At 39.6% G+C, this 20,201-nt stretch overlaps 4 protein-coding genes across 11 annotated transcripts; 2 read left to right on the top strand and 2 right to left on the bottom strand.

The window, feature by feature from the left end:
- The first annotated feature begins 352 nt into the window (after nucleotides 1-352).
- LOC130991607 (pyruvate, phosphate dikinase, chloroplastic) lies at nucleotides 353-9,029 on the top strand. 2 transcript variants are annotated; one of them, XM_057915904.1, is made up of 20 exons: nucleotides 353-534; nucleotides 931-1,193; nucleotides 4,261-4,317; nucleotides 4,888-5,121; nucleotides 5,198-5,335; nucleotides 5,431-5,593; nucleotides 5,686-5,921; nucleotides 6,020-6,148; nucleotides 6,220-6,399; nucleotides 6,480-6,782; nucleotides 6,864-7,025; nucleotides 7,109-7,198; nucleotides 7,302-7,440; nucleotides 7,521-7,698; nucleotides 7,791-7,920; nucleotides 7,994-8,122; nucleotides 8,216-8,353; nucleotides 8,432-8,509; nucleotides 8,632-8,723; nucleotides 8,836-9,029. In XM_057915904.1, the coding sequence occupies exons 2-20, from the start codon at nucleotides 933-935 to the stop codon at nucleotides 8,876-8,878; spliced, it is 2,880 nt and encodes a 959-aa protein (XP_057771887.1). In that variant the 5' UTR covers nucleotides 353-534; nucleotides 931-932; the 3' UTR covers nucleotides 8,879-9,029. The 2 variants fall into 2 exon arrangements, with proteins under 2 accessions (XP_057771887.1, XP_057771888.1); XM_057915905.1 differs by lacking the exons at nucleotides 353-534; nucleotides 931-1,193 and adding an exon at nucleotides 4,008-4,089.
- LOC130991608 (phosphomethylpyrimidine synthase, chloroplastic) lies at nucleotides 4,551-15,626 on the bottom strand. Of its 7 annotated transcripts, none has more exons than XM_057915909.1 (7): nucleotides 15,466-15,626; nucleotides 13,886-14,204; nucleotides 13,641-13,768; nucleotides 12,597-13,423; nucleotides 11,671-12,353; nucleotides 11,542-11,559; nucleotides 4,551-4,566 (listed from the first exon to the last, which is right to left on the bottom strand). In XM_057915909.1, exons 2-5 carry the CDS (start codon nucleotides 14,191-14,193, stop codon nucleotides 11,673-11,675), a joined length of 1,944 nt encoding a protein of 647 aa, XP_057771892.1. In that variant the 5' UTR covers nucleotides 14,194-14,204; nucleotides 15,466-15,626; the 3' UTR covers nucleotides 4,551-4,566; nucleotides 11,542-11,559; nucleotides 11,671-11,672. The 7 variants fall into 7 exon arrangements, 4 of the variants coding, with proteins under 4 accessions (XP_057771892.1, XP_057771889.1, XP_057771890.1 ...); XR_009091167.1 differs by lacking the exon at nucleotides 4,551-4,566 and adding an exon at nucleotides 10,966-11,298 and having other exon boundaries at nucleotides 11,464-11,559; XR_009091170.1 differs by lacking the exon at nucleotides 4,551-4,566 and adding an exon at nucleotides 10,966-11,298 and having other exon boundaries at nucleotides 11,464-11,559; nucleotides 15,472-15,614.
- A 1,126-nt stretch (nucleotides 15,627-16,752) lies between these two features.
- On the top strand, nucleotides 16,753-19,227 carry LOC130991605 (uncharacterized). Its single transcript, XM_057915902.1, has 3 exons — nucleotides 16,753-18,081; nucleotides 18,589-18,718; nucleotides 18,797-19,227. The coding sequence occupies exons 1-3, from the start codon at nucleotides 17,011-17,013 to the stop codon at nucleotides 19,039-19,041; spliced, it is 1,446 nt and encodes a 481-aa protein (XP_057771885.1). The 5' UTR covers nucleotides 16,753-17,010; the 3' UTR covers nucleotides 19,042-19,227.
- On the bottom strand, nucleotides 19,209-20,201 carry LOC130991606 (protein DMP2-like). Its single transcript, XM_057915903.1, has one exon. It carries the CDS (start codon nucleotides 19,941-19,943, stop codon nucleotides 19,374-19,376), a length of 570 nt encoding a protein of 189 aa, XP_057771886.1. The 5' UTR covers nucleotides 19,944-20,201; the 3' UTR covers nucleotides 19,209-19,373.

Here is a 20,201-nt window from a genome sequence, read left to right as displayed (position 1 = left end):
TTGAAAGTCAAACTTAGATGAAAATTACAACAAAAAAATATAAATTCATGTATTTTTTAATTTAATTTAAAGTATAAGTGAAAATTACAATTTTTATCAAAATTCGTGTGTCTCCATAATCCCTAAAATAAATACATGAAATCAATACTTAGATGATTACCGCCATTATTTTATTTTTTTTGAGATAGCCGCCAATAATTTCTCGGAAAGCCACATGTTTATTTCTCTGTATATGAAAATAAAATCTTGACAATTTTCTTGGACTTTATTATATGTATATTTATTTATGTAAATTAAGTCAAATTATATTTAAAAGGAAATCACTTAGCGCCATAAACTGTTATTTGGAATTTAAGGTCCACTCATTTTCCCACCATACATATAAAATCAATCCAAATCACCTACCGCCAATTTTTGGGCTTCAGTGATCTCTCATCTTCAACAAAACAAAATACACACACAACACACACTAAATCACGACACCACTGATTGAATTTTCTTCCTCTGCAGCTCATTTAATTTCGTCGAAATAAGGTAACTATTCTTTTTTTTTTTCAAGTCTTAACTAATAAATATATCTCATCAATTAATCATCATATTTTTTTTTTATCATTTTTATGCTCATTATACAGATCCCCCGATCTCTGATCACACGACGTGTGTGTGTGTGTGTGTGTGTGTGTGTGTGTGTGAGAGAGAGAGAGAGAGAGAGAGAGAGAGAGTTATGGATTCTTGAAATTATTTTGCTTCATTTATCACAAATATTTAAACTCACTTGAAAATTAATATGCGATCATGCCCATTTTAGTTTGCTAAGCCATTCATTTTAATCCGTTTTCACTATTGTCATATTTTAATTTTGGTGAATCGTTGGTTAGTGGTGAAATTGATTATTCATGGTTAATTTTTGAATTAATTTTCTTGAAAAAGGTATGTCTTCGATACTAAAAGACATATTGATAAGATCGACGACGAGCGAGGTGTATACACGAAAATTAATTAAGGAGAAATTCGAGGTCGATCAGCCCAGAGCGCACCCTCGTCCCACAAGCGCGGGTCGGTGGGCTCGAGCCGTCCGGTGCCATGGCTCGAGAATCGAGCCAAGTGGGTTGGCTGAACCAGAGCCCGGATCAAAGCTAAGGGCTCAAGCTATACTGACTCCTGTTTCGGACCCCACCTCGACTACTAAAAAGGTTCGATAAAACCGTATGCGTGTGTAATTAGTGTGTGTTTAAGTGTGTATATATACGTGCATGACTTCATGTTTTGAAATCGAATTTCGGATCAAATTCTTTTTCTCCTCTTATTAAAATTATTGTTGAAAGAGTTTAAATTTATATCAATTGTAATGGCAAAATTCAATTTGAAATAGCAATACATGACTTATATAACTATCGAGAAACGAGAAAAGATTAGGTGAAAATGGATAAATGTGATGAGAAATAAGAATAAATTTGGAACGTGAATTATTTAAATTTTATAGTTGATATTTATTTAAATCAATCATTAAATATTTAATTAGTTAACGAATAAATTAATACTCCCTCTGGCCATAAAAGAACTTATTAGGAGGGAGTGACACGGATTTTAAGAAAAAATATTGTTAAGTATATTGAGAGTGAAGAAAAGGTAGTTGAGTGTATTGAGAGTGGTAAAAAAGTGTTATAATTAATAAGTTGTGAAAAGTGAAAAGTAAGAGTAATTATAAGTAGTGGGGTATAGTCCAAAAATAGATAGGAGTTTTTTTGTGGACGTCTCAAAAATGAAAGATAAGAAATTCTTTCGTGGACGGGGGAGTAAAATCCATAGATAATCCAAAAAAATTTTGTCATGGGGGCACAAAATAATATGTTAAAAAAACTAATTCAAGTCTATTATAATTGAAACCTACACCAATAAAAATTTATTATATAAAATATAATGAAATTTATAATTACGGAATTTTGCGATTACAGAATTCATTATTAATATATTAAAATTTTTAAAATATAATTAATAAAAATTTATAAAAAAATAAAGACATTAAAAATTTTATAATCACGGAATTTTGGGATTACAGAGTTTTATAAAAATTTATATTATAATTAATGAGAATTTATATTATAACTAGAGAATTTTGAGATTGGCAATAATAAGATATAATAAAATTTATATAAATATACATATAATATATATATATATATATATATATATAGGAAGATGTTCTAATAAAAACCTCTGTTAAAATGAGAACTAGGAACCTAATCTTGACCTTTTAAATATTAGATCTAATGGTTATGATTTAGTCAACAAAAGAAATGGTGCATGTATTATATTTTACTGTGCAATTAAAAAATATGCAATTTATGCAATTGAAACCAACAATGCAAAATACTCAAGCAAATCGAAATTGTGCATCTATGCAATTGAAACTGTGCATCTATGCAATCGAAATTGTGTATCTGTAGTTTAATCTCAGCCCTCTATTTTATTTAAATCAATGATTTTAAATTGGTTCCTAGTTTTCATCTTAAGAGGGATTTTTATATTAACCCTACCCTATATATATATATATATATATATATATATATATAGAAAATGTTATGGGGGCACGTGGATCCATCTCTGTCTGTAATGCACAAATAGTTATTCTCGCTTGAATTCAAATTATGAAGAAGACAAAAATTTCACCGTATTAACTAAATACGGCCATTTATACATTACAAACACTGTAAATACTTTTATTTTATTAGTGTATGTTATATTAAATATATGTAGTATTTCTAATTTTCACACAATGCTAGTGTTGAAATAAAAATCGAAATGAATAAGAAAAAGAAAAACTTTGAAATGCTAAAAAAGTACCCTTTACCTATGCAGAATGAGAGCATTCTTCTGTCAAGCTGATGACAACACAAAATACATAGGACAAATTTAGTTTTTATTTTGTGTAAAATAATCCAAAATCGTTATCTTTGTAGATAGGTTCTAAACAATTGGATCTAAAATGATGACATGGTTTGATCTCATGATCTTTAAAAATGCGTGTTATGAAAATCAACCTTATTTATCCTCTCTCTCTAAAATAAAAAATAAAAATCAACCTTCTTTATTGATAGAAGTAATTATTATTATTATTATTATTATTATTATTATTATTATTATTATTATTATTATTATTATTATTATTTTCTTAACCAAAGCAAACTATAGATGCATTCAGTTTCTACATATACATATTGTGCAAGTGTTTAATATCAAGCTAAAATCAACTACCTTTAACCAAACAATAGGTAAATTAGTTAATCTCCAATTAACCACCTATAAATCAAAGAGACAGTCTCCTGTACACCCGAGCGTACCGTACACTCAAATTATATTCGATTCGGATCTTAATCCAGTTGAATTATCCTGATCTATTTTTTTTTTGAAATGACACTAATACTAATACGAAATGACATTAACACTAACACTATTTCTAAAATAACACTAACACTATTTTATTTTACAAATGACACTATTTCGAAAATGATACTAATACTACGTGTAAAATAACACTAACACTATATTAAAATGACACTAACACTACGTATAAATAACACTAACACTATATCAAAATAACACTAACACTTGACATTCAGGTAGAATAGTCCAATTGCATCGGATCCGAATCCTGATTCGGATCGAGTACGACCCGGTGTAGGCAAGTTTTTGTGTTCAAATTTATGGTCTAAATCTCTTCGAATTTCGTTTTTGTGTTCAAATTTATGGTCTAAATCTCTTCGAATTTCTTTGATCTCTATTCATTAAACGGTTAAAATAATGAGCGGTAAAAATCGTAGAGATGGAATAGGACAAATATGGTAGAATCTAGTGGCGCTATATTTAAGAGTAAATCATCTCGAAAAATTCGGCCATCTCAAACAGCTAAATACACGTCATGACACGTGGCTTCATGCCAATGAAATGTGCCACTCTTTTACCACCTATATAATCAGACATCAAAGGATATCCTCACCTCACTAAACTCTTGTGTTATTTGCAATTGCATTTTGCCTTAATTCAGTTGCCTTCTGCTTCACTTGCTAGTTCAGAGGCATCATGATGAAGGTGCTGCACCTCGTTCTTGGTTGTATATATGTATATATATACTGTTTTTTTTTTTTTATAAATAAATATGTGATGTAGTTTCATATTTCTCTGTGATATTTGGGGTTTGATTTTGATGTGAGAATGGATATATGTTGATGAAATTTCAAATTTTTTGGTGTGGAAAATCAGAGGGTGTTCACTTTCGGAAAGGGAAGGAGTGAAGGAAACAAGGGCATGAAATCCTTGGTAAGTCGTTTAGTAAAATCACTCAAATGGTATTTTAATTTCTTGATTTATACTCGCTTCGTCCACGAAATATCTTCGTTATTTTTTATTTTTATATATATATTTACACGCATTGTCACTAATGAAGCCATTATTTTTAAAATAACTCCATTAATTATCATTAATTTTTTTCTAATTCGTGGGGAGTTTGTATTCTATGCTCCACGATATGTTCTTTTCTTTTCCTAAAATAATCTTGTTTTATTACATTTCATGATGAATGAATTAGAGTAATATTGTGTGAATGGTGTGATCAGCCTCTATAGCGTCTGTCATTCATGATGGATATATATGTATTTTTTTCAATCTCACCATTTCAATGGGATATAAATAAAACAAAACTAGCTCAAGTGATTGAAATAATCTCAAAGCTTCAATCCGTCAAAGTAAACAAGTGATTAGCCTTACTACTTTTATCTATCGATGCTGATCCTCAAATGTAAACGCCCGGCCCCTTTATTGGTCATGTTTGGTGGATGTTGCATGTGTGATGAAATGAAATACAAAATGATGTTTTTGTGTGTGTATCAGTTGGGAGGGAAGGGTGCAAACTTGGCTGAGATGGCGAGCATCGGGCTGTCGGTGCCCCCGGGGCTCACCATCTCCACGGAGGCGTGCCAAGAGTATCAGCAAGTAGGCAAGAAGCTGCCACCGGGGCTGTGGGAGGAGATAATGCAGGGCTTGAAGATAGTCGAGGGCGACATGGGAGCTTTCCTCGGTGACCCCTCGAGGCCTCTCCTCCTCTCCGTTAGATCTGGAGCCGCGGTTGTTCCCCACTCTACTCCAACTTTTGCTTGTGTTTTAGTCACATTTTACCTAACTGTGTGCTGCTAAACCACAGATTTCTATGCCTGGGATGATGGACACGGTGCTGAACCTCGGGCTCAACGACGAGGTGGTCTCCGGTTTGGCTGCAAAGAGCGGAGAGCGCTTTGCATACGACTCGTTTAGAAGGTTTCTTGACATGTTTGGGGATGTGGTGAGTTAGTTTTAGGAGTTGGGACTATCTACTTTGGCTTTGTTTGATAAAGAAAAGCTGTATATCTTTTGCTGATTGTTTGATCTTTGTCGAAGGTGATGGGCATTCCACACGCTCTATTCGATGAGAAGCTCGAGGACATGAAAAGTGCGAAAGGGATCAAGCTCGACACTGATCTGACCGCGTCTGATCTCAAAGAGCTCGTTGAGGAATACAAGTCTGTCTATGTTCAAGGCAGGGGAGAGCAGTTCCCATCAGGTACACTTCACTGCACAACGCCCTCTGCTTCGTCTCAAATTTGGTGTGGCGTTTGCGTTTGGCTTATATACGTTTCGTTTGTCCGTTTCTAGATCCAATGAGGCAGCTAGAGTTGGCTGTGAAGGCAGTCTTCGACTCGTGGGACAGCCCGAGGGCCATCAAGTATAGGAGCATAAACAATATAACAGGATTGAAGGGCACTGCTGTCAACATCCAATGTATGGTGTTTGGAAACATGGGAAACACTTCAGGAACCGGCGTCCTCTTCACGAGGAATCCGAGCACCGGAGAGAAGAAGCTCTACGGGGAGTTTCTCATTAATGCTCAGGTCTTAAACTTTAAAAAAAACTAAGTTGATTATGCAAGTATTTGTGGATAATTATTTCGTGGTTTAATGCTGTTTGGCGTTGGCGTGTCTCTATTTAGGGAGAAGACGTCGTTGCTGGGATCAGAACGCCGGAGGATATCCAACTCATGGAGACTCATTTGCCAGAAGCTTACAAAGAGCTGGTGGAGAACTGTGAGATATTAGAAAGACACTACAAAGACATGATGGTTAGTAATTAGTTCATTTTTTCGTGTTTTAATCCGATTTATGTGTAACAAATGTGCATCTTCGGCTGCAGGATATTGAGTTCACCGTGCAAGACCAGAGGCTATGGATGTTGCAGTGTCGGACTGGGAAGCGCACTGGCAAGGGCGCTGTGAAGATCGCCACGGACATGGTGAAGGAGGGGCTCGTTGATACCCGACAGGCAGTCAAGATGGTCGAGCCTCAGCATCTCGACCAGCTTCTTCATCCACAGGTGCATTACTTTACTTTCCCCTGCTTCTACATAATTGTATGTGTGCCATAAATTTATATGCTGTGTTTGTTTCTTGGTAGTTCGAGGATGTGTCGTCGTACAAGGGCAGCGTGGTAGCCAAGGGGCTGCCTGCATCCCCGGGTGCAGCGGTTGGACAGGTCGTGTTCAGTGCCGAGGATGCTGAGGCCTGGCATGCTCAAGGGAAGAGTGCCATTCTGGTGAGAACAGAGACAAGTCCAGAGGATGTTGGGGGCATGCACGCAGCTGTCGGGATTCTGACTGCTCGAGGTGGCATGACGTCACACGCGGCCGTGGTGGCCCGTGGCTGGGGGAAATGCTGCGTCTCTGGCTGCTCGGATATACGCGTGAATGATTCTGAGAAGGTAGCATTATAGACGTACTTTTAATTTGTTGTGATGAGGATTGGGGTGACTTAGTCTTGCTTATTGGTGATGGTGATGCAGTTTGTCGTAGTCGAAGACAAAGTGATACGGGAGGGAGAGTGGATTTCGCTTAATGGCTCCACCGGTGAGGTGATCTTGGGGAAGCAGCCTCTTGCTCCTCCGGCCATGACCGGGGATTTGGAGACGTTCATGGCCTGGGCAGACGAGATCAGGCGAATCAAGGTGCCTCGCCTTTGTGAGGTGGAATCTTGAGAGAAGTATTATGAATTGCTCTTCACTGATTTCTGTTATTGGAATTGCAATAGGTCATGGCGAATGCGGACACACCCGAAGATGCACAAACAGCTCGGAACAATGGAGCTCAGGGGATCGGCTTATGTAGGACCGAGCACATGGTAAGAGCCCTGCACACATTCTTGCATATTACAAGCCGAGAACGGGCTGTGTGTGACAGTTGGTTCGTGTTTTTGTTTGTGTTTGTGTTCGTGTTCGTGTCAGTTCTTTGCATCCGATGAGAGGATCAGGGCTGTAAGAAAGATGATAATGGCAGTTACAACTGAGCAGAGGAAGAATGCTCTTGACTTGTTGTTGCCTTACCAACGAGCTGATTTTGAGGGAATTTTCCGTGCAATGGATGGTATGTCGATAGATTACGTGCATCGTTGATAGTGAAGCATCGTTCACAACGCTCACGCTCACTCTCGTTTCGTTTCTCAGGTCTTCCGGTGACAATCAGACTCCTTGACCCTCCGCTCCATGAGTTCCTGCCCGAAGGCGACCTAGAGCAGATTGTCAGCGAGCTAACTGCTGATACAGGCACGACCGAGGAAGAAGTCTACGCGAGGATTGAGAAGTTGTCCGAAGTGAACCCGATGCTCGGATTCCGTGGATGCAGGTAAACAGTTAGTTAACTCAAGTTGTTAGAAGAGTATGTATATTGAAGCCACATATAGAAACTGCTTCAACTTTTCTGCTGGATTATTGTAGGCTTGGCATATCGTATCCCGAGCTATCGGAGATGCAAGTTCGCGCAATACTTCAGGCTGCCATCTCCTTGACGAGCCAGGGTGTCACGGTCTACCCGGAGATCATGGTGCCTCTAGTGGGAACACCTCAGGCACGTCGTGTTTGCATTTCCACGTCCCCACTTTTCTCCGTGTGTATATAACAAGGACCGGCTCTCGTTGCAGGAATTAGGGCATCAGGTGCGCCTGATACGCGCTGTTGCAAAGACCGTGTTCTTGGAGATGGGCGCGTCCGTGAACTACAAAGTAGGCACCATGATTGAAGTCCCTAGAGCTGCTCTAGTTGCAGATGAGGTATTTGACAAACTTTTACTAAGAAAAAAAAAAGAATTAGTTCAATCTTTGTTGATTGGCCTTACGCCTTAAACTCGTTGTTTTCGTGCAAAGATTGCCAAGGAAGCGGAGTTCTTCTCTTTCGGGACGAATGATCTCACACAGATGACATTCGGGTACAGCAGAGACGACGTGGGCAAGTTCCTCCCCGTCTACTTGTCCAAGGGAATCCTCCAACACGATCCATTCGAGGTTGGTTGGTTTGTTTTTTATGCAAACATTGGGGTTGGATCTCTCGTGTGCTCACGGGCTCCGTGTCTTGATATGCAGGTGCTCGACCAGAAAGGCGTTGGCCAGCTCGTGAAGATGGCCACGGAGAGAGGCCGTGCTGCTAGGCCAAGCCTCAAGGTGATCTTTTCTTACATAAGTAAATGCAATCAATCATGATCATCATGAAATGTTGGTCTAGTGAGTTTCTAGAGTAGCTAGCGAGTAGCTCTGTAGCTCTGACTAACGGACTAAAATGGCAGATTGGAATATGTGGAGAGCACGGCGGGGAGCCCTCGTCCGTGGCCTTCTTTGCAGAGGCCGGGCTAGACTACGTCTCGTGCTCGCCTTTCAGGTACACCATTTTTCTTTCTATGTTTTATGACTTGTAGAGTTTTTAAAATTTTTGTGATGAATTCTTCATGGAGAAATATTCAAGAATTTTTTTGTCCATTTTTTTTTTGTAGGGTGCCTATTGCAAGGCTTGCTGCAGCTCAAGTTGTAGCTTAAGACAAGAACAATGGATTTGATTTCTTAGACAATTATTTCCTCTCTATTTAGGAGAGGAAGCAAATTAAAAGGAGGGGAAAAGAAAGGTTCTATTGTACATGTAATCTCATAAACTCGTTTGAAAATAAAAATATATGCTACTGCTTCTTTACATGATCATTGTTTTGATTTTTTTTTTTTTTTTTTGTCAATTTCCTATTTTTGTTGTTTGGTTGATTGCAAGTTAGATGCACGTAAAATAACATGCAGTAATTTTTTATTTTTATTTTGTTCGAATAAAATGAGGGATATTTATGGAAAATAATCATTAAAATATGAACAACCAATACTCATGCTTAAATTGTGCGAAAGATTAATTACTAATAAAATTTGAAAGCCATGGCAAATTAAAACACTGAAGCGATGAGAAAATGCTGGAATGATTGCATAAGTTTTGAATACCTATAAAAGAGAATGGATTATTTTTCAATTGAGCTGCTATACTTTAATTTAATTTATTTCACATTGTATTCTGTTGGAGAGCGTGTCTACAAAACTCAACAATTAAAGGACTTATCTGCAAATAAGATAAGTGAAAGGATGTCAATGTTATTCTTTATTAGTCTATAAAGAGTAGTCAGTATTATCTCAATAGTGAGGGGGTGAATATTGAGTTAGTACAGATTGAGAGAGAGCGGTTAGCATAGCCATTGTTGTGAGCTTGAAACTCGATTATATATATAATCTCAATATTTCGATAGTGAAAGGATCCAGAGATCCCCTCCGTGGATGTAGGCACATTGCCGAACCACGTAAAAAAGTCTTGTGTTCTTCTTCTCCATTCATTTCCTTTGTTCTTGTTTTCTTCGATTAATCGCTGGTTTTGTTTGGTTTATCGCGTGAGCACCGATCACTTGCTCAACATATTCTGTACTTTAATTAATTAATTATGTGTAGTGTAAGACCTAGTTTTTTAACATTTGTCAAAGTAGACTAGACTTAATTTTAACATGAATTAGTGTATGATGATACAAATTATGCTCAGGGGTTTACTTCTAATATGAATAAAAGCGTTACATATTAAAAAAAATAATTAAAATATTTTTTTCATTAAAAATATTAAAACTTCTTTTCTTAAATGAAAGTTAATGTCCTTATAGTCCCAAAGCTATTACAAGGGATAGAAGGCACAAAATTGTGTTATTTTGGGAATTCTATATATTTTATATTTTATTTTTATGATTAATAGTGTTTTATGTCTTGAATTTTCAGCATTTTTCATAAAATATTCTGAACTTTTACTTTCCCCTAAAAAAACTCGGAACTCTCAATTTTTTCCATAAAATGTTCCGATATACAAAATTCGATCTTGCCGAATGAAATATTTTTGGGACCGTCAATTGTTGGAAACCAATATTAGGAACCATCATTATCCAAAAACGCTGAAAGTTTGGAATTTTTTGTCATCTTTCTGTTATCGAATTTTGTATAGCGAAATATTTTATGAAAAAAACTAAAAGTTTGGAATTTTTTGAGAGAATAAAAGTTCGAGATATTTTATGAAAAAAGTTGAAAGTTCGGGACATAAAACACTATTACCCTTATTTTTACTATCTGGTGTCGCCATTGATGAGAAACTAAATTTGATGTGTGCAGACTAATAAACATTGAAATTTAACCGAAGCGCGTATTGGGTGGTGGTGGTTGCATAAAAGTAATAAAAAATTGCAACACAAATTTACTCCGACTTCTAAAATTATCATATATTAAAGATTTTTAATTAATATATTAAATTCTGAAGAAAAAAAATCTCCAAATTTGTTAAAAGTAATTCATTAAAAATGAGAGGTAAAACCACTTTACCTAACTTTTGAAATGAAACAAAATGGCATACTTTAGACAATAACAGTGAGGAGAGGATGGAGGAGACGGCACGCCGGCCACCGCGACGACAGCGGCGGTGCCGGTGGCACGGGAATCGAGAGGAAGGGGGTGATAAGAAGGCAGCAACATTGGCTGGGGGATAAGATCAATAAGGAGCAAGCAACTGGGTGGTAGTGAACGAAAGTTCGTAACTATTTGATACTTTGTGAAATAAAATACGAGACTGAAATACAACAACAATTACTATATCACATTACCGAAACGTTGAAACACGAGATATAACACGAGAATCCGGCCGGACAGCGCGTGGTTGAACCTAATAAGCAACCTCTAAGTTGTAACCAACACACACACACACACACCACAAGACATCTTGAAAAGCTTCATACAAAGGAAGGTGTAGAGAGATAGCTGGAACTGTGCAGTTGATCTTCATCCCTGTGCAACCACACAAAACACACAAAAAAGCACACTCCCTACGCAGGCATTATCCTGTTCAGGTTCAAAGGGACTTTCTCAGCCTGAACCCGGCCCAGCCCCGGCCTCAACGGCCCGAGCTGGACCCGGTACAGACACCCCCGGTGCGTTTTCTCATCAATCAATGGACAAAAAAAAAGGGTGCATTTAACATCAAAAGAGAAACCATTTCTTATTGCTGTCTATACAAGCATGATCGAGATAAAAAGGACACACTTCATGGCTGAAGCTACTAGTTTACTCACCTAATGCATCTTGAATTTAGCTAAACCATGCATCATAGCTCCAAGATTCGGTGCTAGATCGTGCCTAGTTTATTGCATCTTCTGTGAAAGAAGCCCCTGCAATAGGTGTTGATCAAAGAGATTCCTAAGTTAAAATGATGGGACACATCATACCGCATGCTCAAGTAAATCTTATAATATAGTTTCTTGAAGAGGAAAATATGTAACCTTTAAGCTGTCTTAGATTTAACATACTCCACCGGCAAGTAAATTTCACCTCCAACCTCGCCGTGTTGCTCTCCGCTGACAGTTTTCTTGGCAGCTAAGAACTCAGCACTCATGGCTTCCATACCGTGCAGGACGGCCTCCTCTGCATCCCCATAGCCATGCTCCTCAGCGTATTTCCTCACATCCTCGGTTATCTTCATTGAGCAGAACTTAGGCCCACACATTGAGCAGAAGTGTGCCACTTTAGCACCATCAGATGGCAGCGTTTCATCGTGGAACGACATGGCAGTTGTCGGGTCCAACGACAGAGCAAACTGATCCATCCACCGGAACTCAAATCTCGCCTTGCTCAGCGCATCATCCCAAGCTTGAGCGTGAGGGTGCTGCTTCGCCAGATCAGCAGCATGTGCAGCTATCTTGTATGCTATGACTCCGGCCTTCACATCATCGCGATTAGGCAATCCGAGATGCTCCTTAGGAGTCACGTAGCAGAGAAGTGCCGTTCCAAGAGCCCCTATGTTGGCAGCTCCGATGGCTGAGGTAATGTGATCGTATCCTGGAGCAATATCGGTTGTCAAAGGGCCAAGAGTGTAGAATGGTGCTTCATTACACCATTCCAATTGCTTCTGCATATTCTCGGGGATCTTGTGCATCGGGATGTGTCCGGGCCCTTCGTTCATCACCTGAATGCAAACGCCACAATCTCAACATCAAGAAAGCACAATGGTTTGCCAAAGTAACAGATATCATGCTCTATGACAGTCCCTGTCTGTCTCACATCGACTTGATAAGTGATCGTGTTTCAATATATAAAGTTCGAGTACCCTCTCTTCTTATAAGGCCTTTTGAGGAGAGTTAGAGATGCTAAAATTGGTATAAGCAATATAACTAATGTCTAACATTTGCAGAGTGAGAGATGTTACTACCTGCACATCCTTTTCCCAAGCTCTACGTGTCAATTCGCCTTGAGTCAAGAGCTCGGCAAACTGAGCAGTATCATTGGCGTCGTATATTGATCCGGGCCTCAATCCATCACCAATGGACAGGGCTATGTCATATTGGTTACAAATGTCTAGTATATCATCCCAGTGTTCATAGGCAAAATTCTCCTTGTGATAAGCTAGGCACCACTTGGCATGGATGGATCCGCCACGAGAGACAATGCCCGTCATCCGCTTAGCTGTCAGTGGGATGTAACGGAGCAGGACGCCAGCGTGGATCGTGAAGTAATCAACACCCTGCTCAGCTTGCTCAATCAGTGTCTCTCTGAAGACTTCCCAAGTGAGGTTCTCAGCAATCCCGTTCACCTTCTCCAGCGCTTGGTAGATAGGCACGGTGCCAACGGGCACAGCAGAGTTGCGTAGGATCCACTCACGTGTCTCGTGGATGTGGCGACCCGTTGAGAGGTCCATGATGGTGTCAGCACCCCACATTGTTGCCCACTGAAGCTTGTGGACTTCTTCCTCGATTGAGCTCACAACTGCAGAGTTGCCAATGTTGGCATTCACCTTCACCAAGAAGTTGCGTCCCACTATCATAGGCTCCAACTCGAGGTGCTTCTTGTTCGAGGGGATGATTGCACGACCACGAGCAACCTCGGATCTCACGAACTCTGGGTCAATCCTCTCACGAGCAGCACAGAACACCATCTCCTCTGTGATGATTCCCTGCTTAGCATAGTACATCTGAGTATACCGTGGCCCGCCCACCTTTTCTCTTCTGTCAATCCACTCCTTCCTCACCTTCGGGAGCCCTGTTGCACACACCATTTCCCCAAACATGCGAAGCAAATGAGATACGAGAAACTCATTCAAAAAACAAGTTTTTAAAAATTGAAAAGGGAAATGGACTGCCAATTTTAAACAGCAATCTATCCTAATGTAGAGAGTAATGACAAATAAATTCCACATTCACCAAAAGACAAAAAAAAAAAAACCACAACCAAGAACAAAGAATGCTAATAAGAATACCAAGGCGCGGGCTGATGTTCTGCGGACCACTGGTGTCATAGGTGTCGAAATGTGGCTCGTCCCCTGAAAGGTGGACACGCCTGAATGGGACGTGCAGCACAGTTCCGGACTGCTCGTGAATGACTTCCCTGAAAAAAAATTCTGCTGAATCAAACCAACAGCAACTATGCATATGAATTACCTATGTACATATGTGATAGCACCAACATCAAGATTAGAGACAATGTTATAGAAAAACCACGCACGTGTACTCTTTTGTGCTTTTAGGGAAGCAATCCTCGAAGGATGGAAGTGGGAGGAAATCAGGGGCATTCGGATCAACTGTGTGCTTCCGCATCTTAACTTTTTCTTGGTTGGTAGTGGAGGGATCAAAAGTTAGTGTAGCTTTGGGGCCTGAAAAGAAAGCAGGGGAGACTTCCTTTCTTCTTATACTTGCAACCTGTCCATTCATGTCCGTTCCATACTGGAAGGAGCTGCTGAGAAATTTCGATGAAGTAGTGCAGTTTCTGTTGTTGCACACAGCTGATGCCAAACTAGTTTGCATGGACGCCATCTCTGGTATACCTATCGTTGAAGGAAATGAAAAGAATTGCAATTTAGCAACACATCAAATCACAAATGCATGAACAAAATAGGAGAAGAAAAACACTGGAATTAGATGATGATGGCAAGCAATAATGAAGTACCTCTCTTAGTTAAGGCATCAATGAAGACAACAAAGATCATCTTTCCAAATGAAAAATGAAACAGTAGTTAAACAAGGTAATGCATACAGGATTGGATGATTAAGCAGGGATTACCTTTCTCAAATTCAATAAAATAACCAAAATGTGATTTTGAGACTAAAATATGGGCCAAAATGTGATTTTCAAGGAAGCACCCCCCACCCTTGGACCTATGTAGTGATGATCTATGACAATTGTTCATAATATGAGAAAAACAATCGCAAAACTCTGCCTCTTTAACAAATTTTTGATATTAGATGAGGTGATCAGGTATATGTGTGCTCGGGTACGAGGGAGTTGAGGTTCAAGGCTCAACGGCAGACATGCTTAGACACATTTGTAAATATCAAAGTTGTCTCAAATTATCATTCAAGAACTGCTTGTCTGAAATTGGAGCTCTAATTCGTACAAGTAGAAGCTCTTAAATTTTAATGCTTTAAAAAAAAATGAATTTATTCCATAGATTGAATCTATTCAAACAATGAAGTAACATCATCATCATCATCCAAACATTCAATACAAAATTCTATCATCTTAAACTGAAATAATTAAGAACATTACACAAATTATGTAAGACAATTGCCACTCAAAATAAACAAATCAAATTGGCTATCCAATTACTAGAATTTGAAGACTCGAGTAATATGCAGTGTAATTACACAGAAATAAAACAAGATTAAAATTTTAAGCATCTAATCATTTCCCAGACATTCTACGTAGAGAAACTACATATTGACACATGCACCACACAATAAACTATGCCAAGCACAACCACATAAAAATTATGTGAAAAAACTATTATCAAAATTTTCAGCTTTGAACAACAAAATGGGTCATGCAATGCAAAAAACACTCAAAAACATAAATTAAAGACCACCCATTTCTCCAAGATTCAAAGCAAACACATTTATTCGCAACCATACTGAAACTTCTGCCGAAAAATACAAATTTTCTTGAAACTAAAAAAAAAAATGGGATCTCCCACAACCTGAATTTCCTCAAACAGTGAGCATGCAGTATAATCAACACGGAACGTTAGAATGCAGAAGACGATCAAAAATAATAAAATAAAATAAAAAGAAACAAGAAAAAGGCTGAACCTCAACTGATGAAATCTTATCTCAAGAGATATTTGTGCGCGAAAGAAAGCAATAATGAAAGGGTGATTAGAGGCTTTTTATATCCGAGCGAGATGGCAACAATGAGGTGAAGAAGACTGATAATTCACAATAAAGTTGGAAACTTTTTTGGTTGGAATGAAATATCTCCCACACGGCGACAAAAGGAGCAAAGATAAATTGCGATTAGACCCCTTAACTCTTTTGTTGTTCACAACTTGGTCCCTCAACTTTTCTTGCTTTCGGATTTTGTCTCCTACAAAATTAACAATAGTCACTTTGATGAATATACAGTAAAATCTCTATAAATTGGGTAGAAATTTTGTTAAGTTAGAGAGATATTCTATAAAATCAACTTCTTAAGGGATATAATGTGCAACATTAGAACTCTTTGCAAGTAAACTAAAAACTTCTAATTTTAGATTTTTCATCTATGACTTTTTCAATTATATAAATTGACTCTTAATTTGTTGTAGTGGTCAATTAACTTGATCTTTTTCTTAGGAGTTTTGTGGTACTAACATACACAAATTCTAATAGAATACTGCCTGTTAGAATGTGTGTATGTCCGCACCGTGAGAACATTTACATAAGAAATTTTATGCTTCTCCAAAAGGGATCAATAATTTTATCATTTCTATTTATAGTAATAGAGTCCACATAATTTTACTCATATTTAAAGTGGGGAACAACTCTAATCCCATTTCATTAAAATTTGTAACGTTCATAACATGACAATTTTTTTTAGGGTTAAGTATCAGATTCCCCCTATCGATGGCGTCCTTATCGCGTTTAACCCCCTACCGTCAGGGGGGAGAGCTGCTCACTACCTCAACGTGACTTTATCGCACCAATTTCCCCCGCCTTTTAACGTCCGTTAACGGGTGTCAAACACCTGTCAACCCTTTTTTTTTATAGATCGAGAGAGTATTTGAGCTGCACGAATTCTCCCTCCTACTTATAAAATTTCTTTTTCCTTTTTCAATGGAAATTTGTCAAACACCTTTATAGTCCCATGGATAGGCTATAGTTGAAAAAATTAATAACTTTATATGTCATAGACCATTAACATATCCAAACTTGATAATAATTTATGGGCATGAGTAACTACCACACATATATATTAAACATATATTCATGTCGATCGAGTGTTATAAACCTCATGTTTCAGACAGCCTACTTTTTTCCTAATCAATTAGGCTTGATGTTGACATGATTGGCAAAAAATCAATGCTATAAACAAACTATTAGCAAATCATATCACAAAAGTAGCTAACTCATTGAAATAGTGCCTCGTTTTTTCTTCTTCTATGCTCCTAACAACAATAAAAAGTCTTGTTTCACAGGTGGGAGTTGTTGTGTTTTTTTAGTCATGACAAAAAGCAAGATTTGACTAATCACTCACTCCCAACATTTGTCAACCCCAAAATTAAGAAATACAAAAATCCAGTGTTTAAAGATATGCTCTTTTGTCTCAAAAATATTCATCTCAATTTCCAACAAAAATAACTAAATCTTGTGCTTCCCATGCAATCAAGGTGCGCCAATCATGTCTCCAACATGCTGTACGTCCTCAGCCGGCGGCTCCGCCGCCTCTGCTCCACGATCCGGTGGCTCGTGTGGCGGCGCCGCCCCCGCCCCCGTCTCATCATCCGCCGCCTCGGCCGGCTCAACTCCGTAGGCCACCGCAGAAAGAAGCTCGATCCGAGCGGTCCGAACGGCGGCGGTGGCGGGCGGCGGCCTATCCGCCTCGCGACGTTCAACGCCGCCTTGTTCTCTCTCGCCCCGGCCGTTCCCACGGCCGAGAGATCGGTCGTTCTGGTCCAGGAAGAGGGGGATTCGTTGAAGATCCCAAAAGGGATACTCAAACAATCCCCACTCCATCCCATGACCAACACAAACACGAACACGAACACGAACACGAACACAAACGTGTCAGAAAATGCCCACGAGGGCAAATTCGTAAAACCGAGGCCAAAAGTCTCAATAAATCTCCCCGAGAACGAGATCTCGATGGCCCACGACAGAGTACTGACCAACTCTGTCGTGGGCGATCCCCTCGAGAGCTCGTTCCGTTTCAACAACAACACCGCTTTATCGGCCATGAGGTCGCCCATATGCTTCCCCACCTGGTGGAGCGGGGCGACCTTATGCGGGACCCGGACCGTCTACGACGTGCTCAAGGAAGTCGACGCCGACATCCTGTCCCTGCAAGACGTGAAGGCCGACGAGGCCGACGACATGAAGCCGCTGTCGGAGCTGGCGAGCGCGTTGGGGATGAGCTACGTCTTCGCGGAGAGCTGGGCGCCGGAGTTCGGCAACGCGGTGCTCTCCCGGTGGCCGATCAAGAAGTGGAGGGCGGAGAGAATATGCGACGAGAAAGACTTCAGGAATGTGATAAAGGCGACGATAGAGGTGCCATGGATGGGAGAGGTGAATGTGTACAGCACACAGCTGGATCATCTCGACGAGACGTGGAGGATGAAGCAGATCAACGCCATCATACATTCCACCAATCATCCTCATTTTCTTGCAGGAGGCCTCAACTCTCTTGATGCATCAGATTACTCCTTGGACAGGTGGAACCACATTCTTAAGGTATGTAGTAAATACTTTGGAAATACACGAACTATACCTAAATTTTGGAGTTCAGAGTTCGTTGGCTAATAACTTGATTGTCTAATAAAGTTCGATGAACAATCCGAATGTACAGTTGGAAAGCTTGTGACGTTATCTTTCTATTGATACTTATGTTGTTGGGTTTTAGTCCCCGTAAGTGGTCCAAAAATGGCATGAAAGTTGATGTCATTAAGCTCTAGACATTTTCTTTTTTTCGACCACTTTCGGTGACCAAAACCCAACAATATGGGTATCACTAGAGAGCTATTATCAAGATGTTTCCAACGGTACCTTTGAATTGCCTATCAGACTTCAAACGATCAAATTATTGACCAACAAAGCTTTGAAGTTAGGCCAAATTCCAAAGAAATAAAAGTTTACGTATTTTTCGACCAAAGAAATAGATCTGATTAAAAACCAAAATTTGAGTATAATTCGTGTATTTAGATGAGTTTTCACTAAAACGGTATCTTGCTTAATGAATAGTACTACGAGGAGTTGGGGAAGCCTACTCCAAAGGTTGAAGTGAGCAACTTCTTGAAGGGAAGAGGCTACACAGATGCCAAACATTTTGCAGGGGAATGTGAGCCACTAGTCATGATAGCCAAAGGCCAAAGTAACCAACTTCATTTTTTTCCTACTAATTTGATTCCAATTCACCATTTTAGGACAGCATTTGACATGTTTTGAGCAGATGTGCAGGGGACTTGCAAGTATGGCACTCGTGTGGACTACATCTTGGGATCGGAAGGCCTGCGCTACGCGTTCGTGCCTGGATCCTACTCGGTCGTCTCGTCTAAAGGCACCTCGGATCATCACATAGTGAAGGTTGATATCATCAAAGTTGAGGGGAAGAGCACAAGTTGGAAGAAGTTGAGGAAGAGGTTTGTGAGAATGTCTACTTCTTGCTCTTCAAAAAGTGGTAGTTGGGATATGTAATGAGTTTCTTGACATTGTTGTAGTGAATAGTGATCTACATTTTGATCCTAGTGTATTAATGGATTTGAATTCTCATGTATTAGTATATGTATAGATAAGAGTTTCTTGACAAAAGGCTCTGTATTTGTAGTTTCTTGAAAAGGAATGTAATGAAAATTATATGATAGTTTACATAAACAAAGAAAATCAATATTCAATATTCAATATTCAATATTCAATAGTGAAATTAGATGCACTCATTGCAAAGAAATCCATATTTTCCCCTCATGCTGTCTCTGTTTTCGATTTACACACATAAACACACATAGTTTTACATGATTGAGACATATGTATTAGGCTTGAGATGAAGCTTGGCTGCAAGGGTAGCCTATTCCATGTCTGGTATTAGGAAACATGACAAAAACGGCACCGGAGATGGCGCCGATGACGGGCGGCATTGCCATGAGGAGGGCCTTTTGCGCGGACTCGAACGACGGGTAGAAGCACTTGACGGTGTTAGGGTCGAGCAGCGACACCACGGAGAACACGACCAACGAGAAGAAGGCGTGCACAAAGTCCCCGAAACGGAGTTTGTAGGAGGAAAGGTCGGGCGCGGAGGAGGGGGAGGGGGAGGGCCAGAGGCCCTTGGTGGTGGCGACGCCGTAATGCACGTTGCCCTCGTTGTCCGTGTAGCTGTCGGTGAAGGAGGCGAAGCAGCAGGAGGCGCCACAGGCCGCGATGAGGAAGCTCGCGAGGTACTTGTGGATCGGGTGGCATTGGCCGTCGTTGGTGAAGACGGGGTTGAGGAATTGGAAGGCGAAGACGGTGCCCGTCGGGAGGAGCTTGATGAGGTTGCCGATGCCGGCGAGGGTGGCTTGTGCGGTGGTTCTTGGTGGTGGTGGGTTGCTAGGTTTGGATGACATGGTGTGTGTGTTGTGTGTGTGGTTTTGGTGTTCAAGTGTTTTTTGTGTGTGTTTTTGGCTTGTTGAATGGGGTTGATATAAGAAGTGTTTAGTGTGTGGGTGTGTGTGTTTTGTGGGAATTGCTTCTACGTAAGATGTGATGAGCTTAATCAACAAGTAGGGATTTTTTTTGGGTATGTTTTGCCTTTACTCTTGGGAAGTGTGATCAATGCTTCAAGATTATGTAAATTTCACCAATATATGTTTGAAAAACATTTT

This window comes from Salvia miltiorrhiza, chromosome 7 (genome assembly GCF_028751815.1).
Source record: "Salvia miltiorrhiza cultivar Shanhuang (shh) chromosome 7, IMPLAD_Smil_shh, whole genome shotgun sequence".
Classification (NCBI taxonomy): domain Eukaryota; kingdom Viridiplantae; phylum Streptophyta; class Magnoliopsida; order Lamiales; family Lamiaceae; genus Salvia; species Salvia miltiorrhiza.
The sequence above is the reverse complement of the archived record's forward strand: the minus strand, read 5'-3'. Positions and strand labels throughout refer to the sequence as shown.

Excerpts from the sequence above, each read along its gene's own strand:
- LOC130991607 (XM_057915904.1), top strand. The coding sequence starts at position 933 with ATGTCTTCGATACTAAAAGACATATTGATAAGATCGACGACGAGCGAG. Across the intron at positions 6,783-6,863 it reads GCGTGAATGATTCTGAGAAG|TTTGTCGTAGTCGAAGACAA; the intron begins GTAGCATTATAG and ends ATGGTGATGCAG. Across the intron at positions 7,921-7,993 it reads CTCTAGTGGGAACACCTCAG|GAATTAGGGCATCAGGTGCG; the intron begins GCACGTCGTGTT and ends CTCTCGTTGCAG.
- LOC130991608 (XM_057915909.1), bottom strand. The coding sequence starts at position 14,193 with ATGGCGTCCATGCAAACTAGTTTGGCATCAGCTGTGTGCAACAACAGA. Across the intron at positions 13,769-13,885 it reads AAAAGCACAAAAGAGTACAC|GGAAGTCATTCACGAGCAGT; the intron begins GTGCGTGGTTTT and ends ATTTTTTTTCAG. Across the intron at positions 13,424-13,640 it reads GAACATCAGCCCGCGCCTTG|GGCTCCCGAAGGTGAGGAAG; the intron begins GTATTCTTATTA and ends TGTGTGCAACAG.
- LOC130991605 (XM_057915902.1), top strand. The coding sequence starts at position 17,011 with ATGCAATCAAGGTGCGCCAATCATGTCTCCAACATGCTGTACGTCCTC. Across the intron at positions 18,082-18,588 it reads GGTGGAACCACATTCTTAAG|TACTACGAGGAGTTGGGGAA; the intron begins GTATGTAGTAAA and ends CTTAATGAATAG. Across the intron at positions 18,719-18,796 it reads CATGATAGCCAAAGGCCAAA|ATGTGCAGGGGACTTGCAAG; the intron begins GTAACCAACTTC and ends TGTTTTGAGCAG.
- LOC130991606 (XM_057915903.1), bottom strand. The coding sequence starts at position 19,943 with ATGTCATCCAAACCTAGCAACCCACCACCACCAAGAACCACCGCACAA.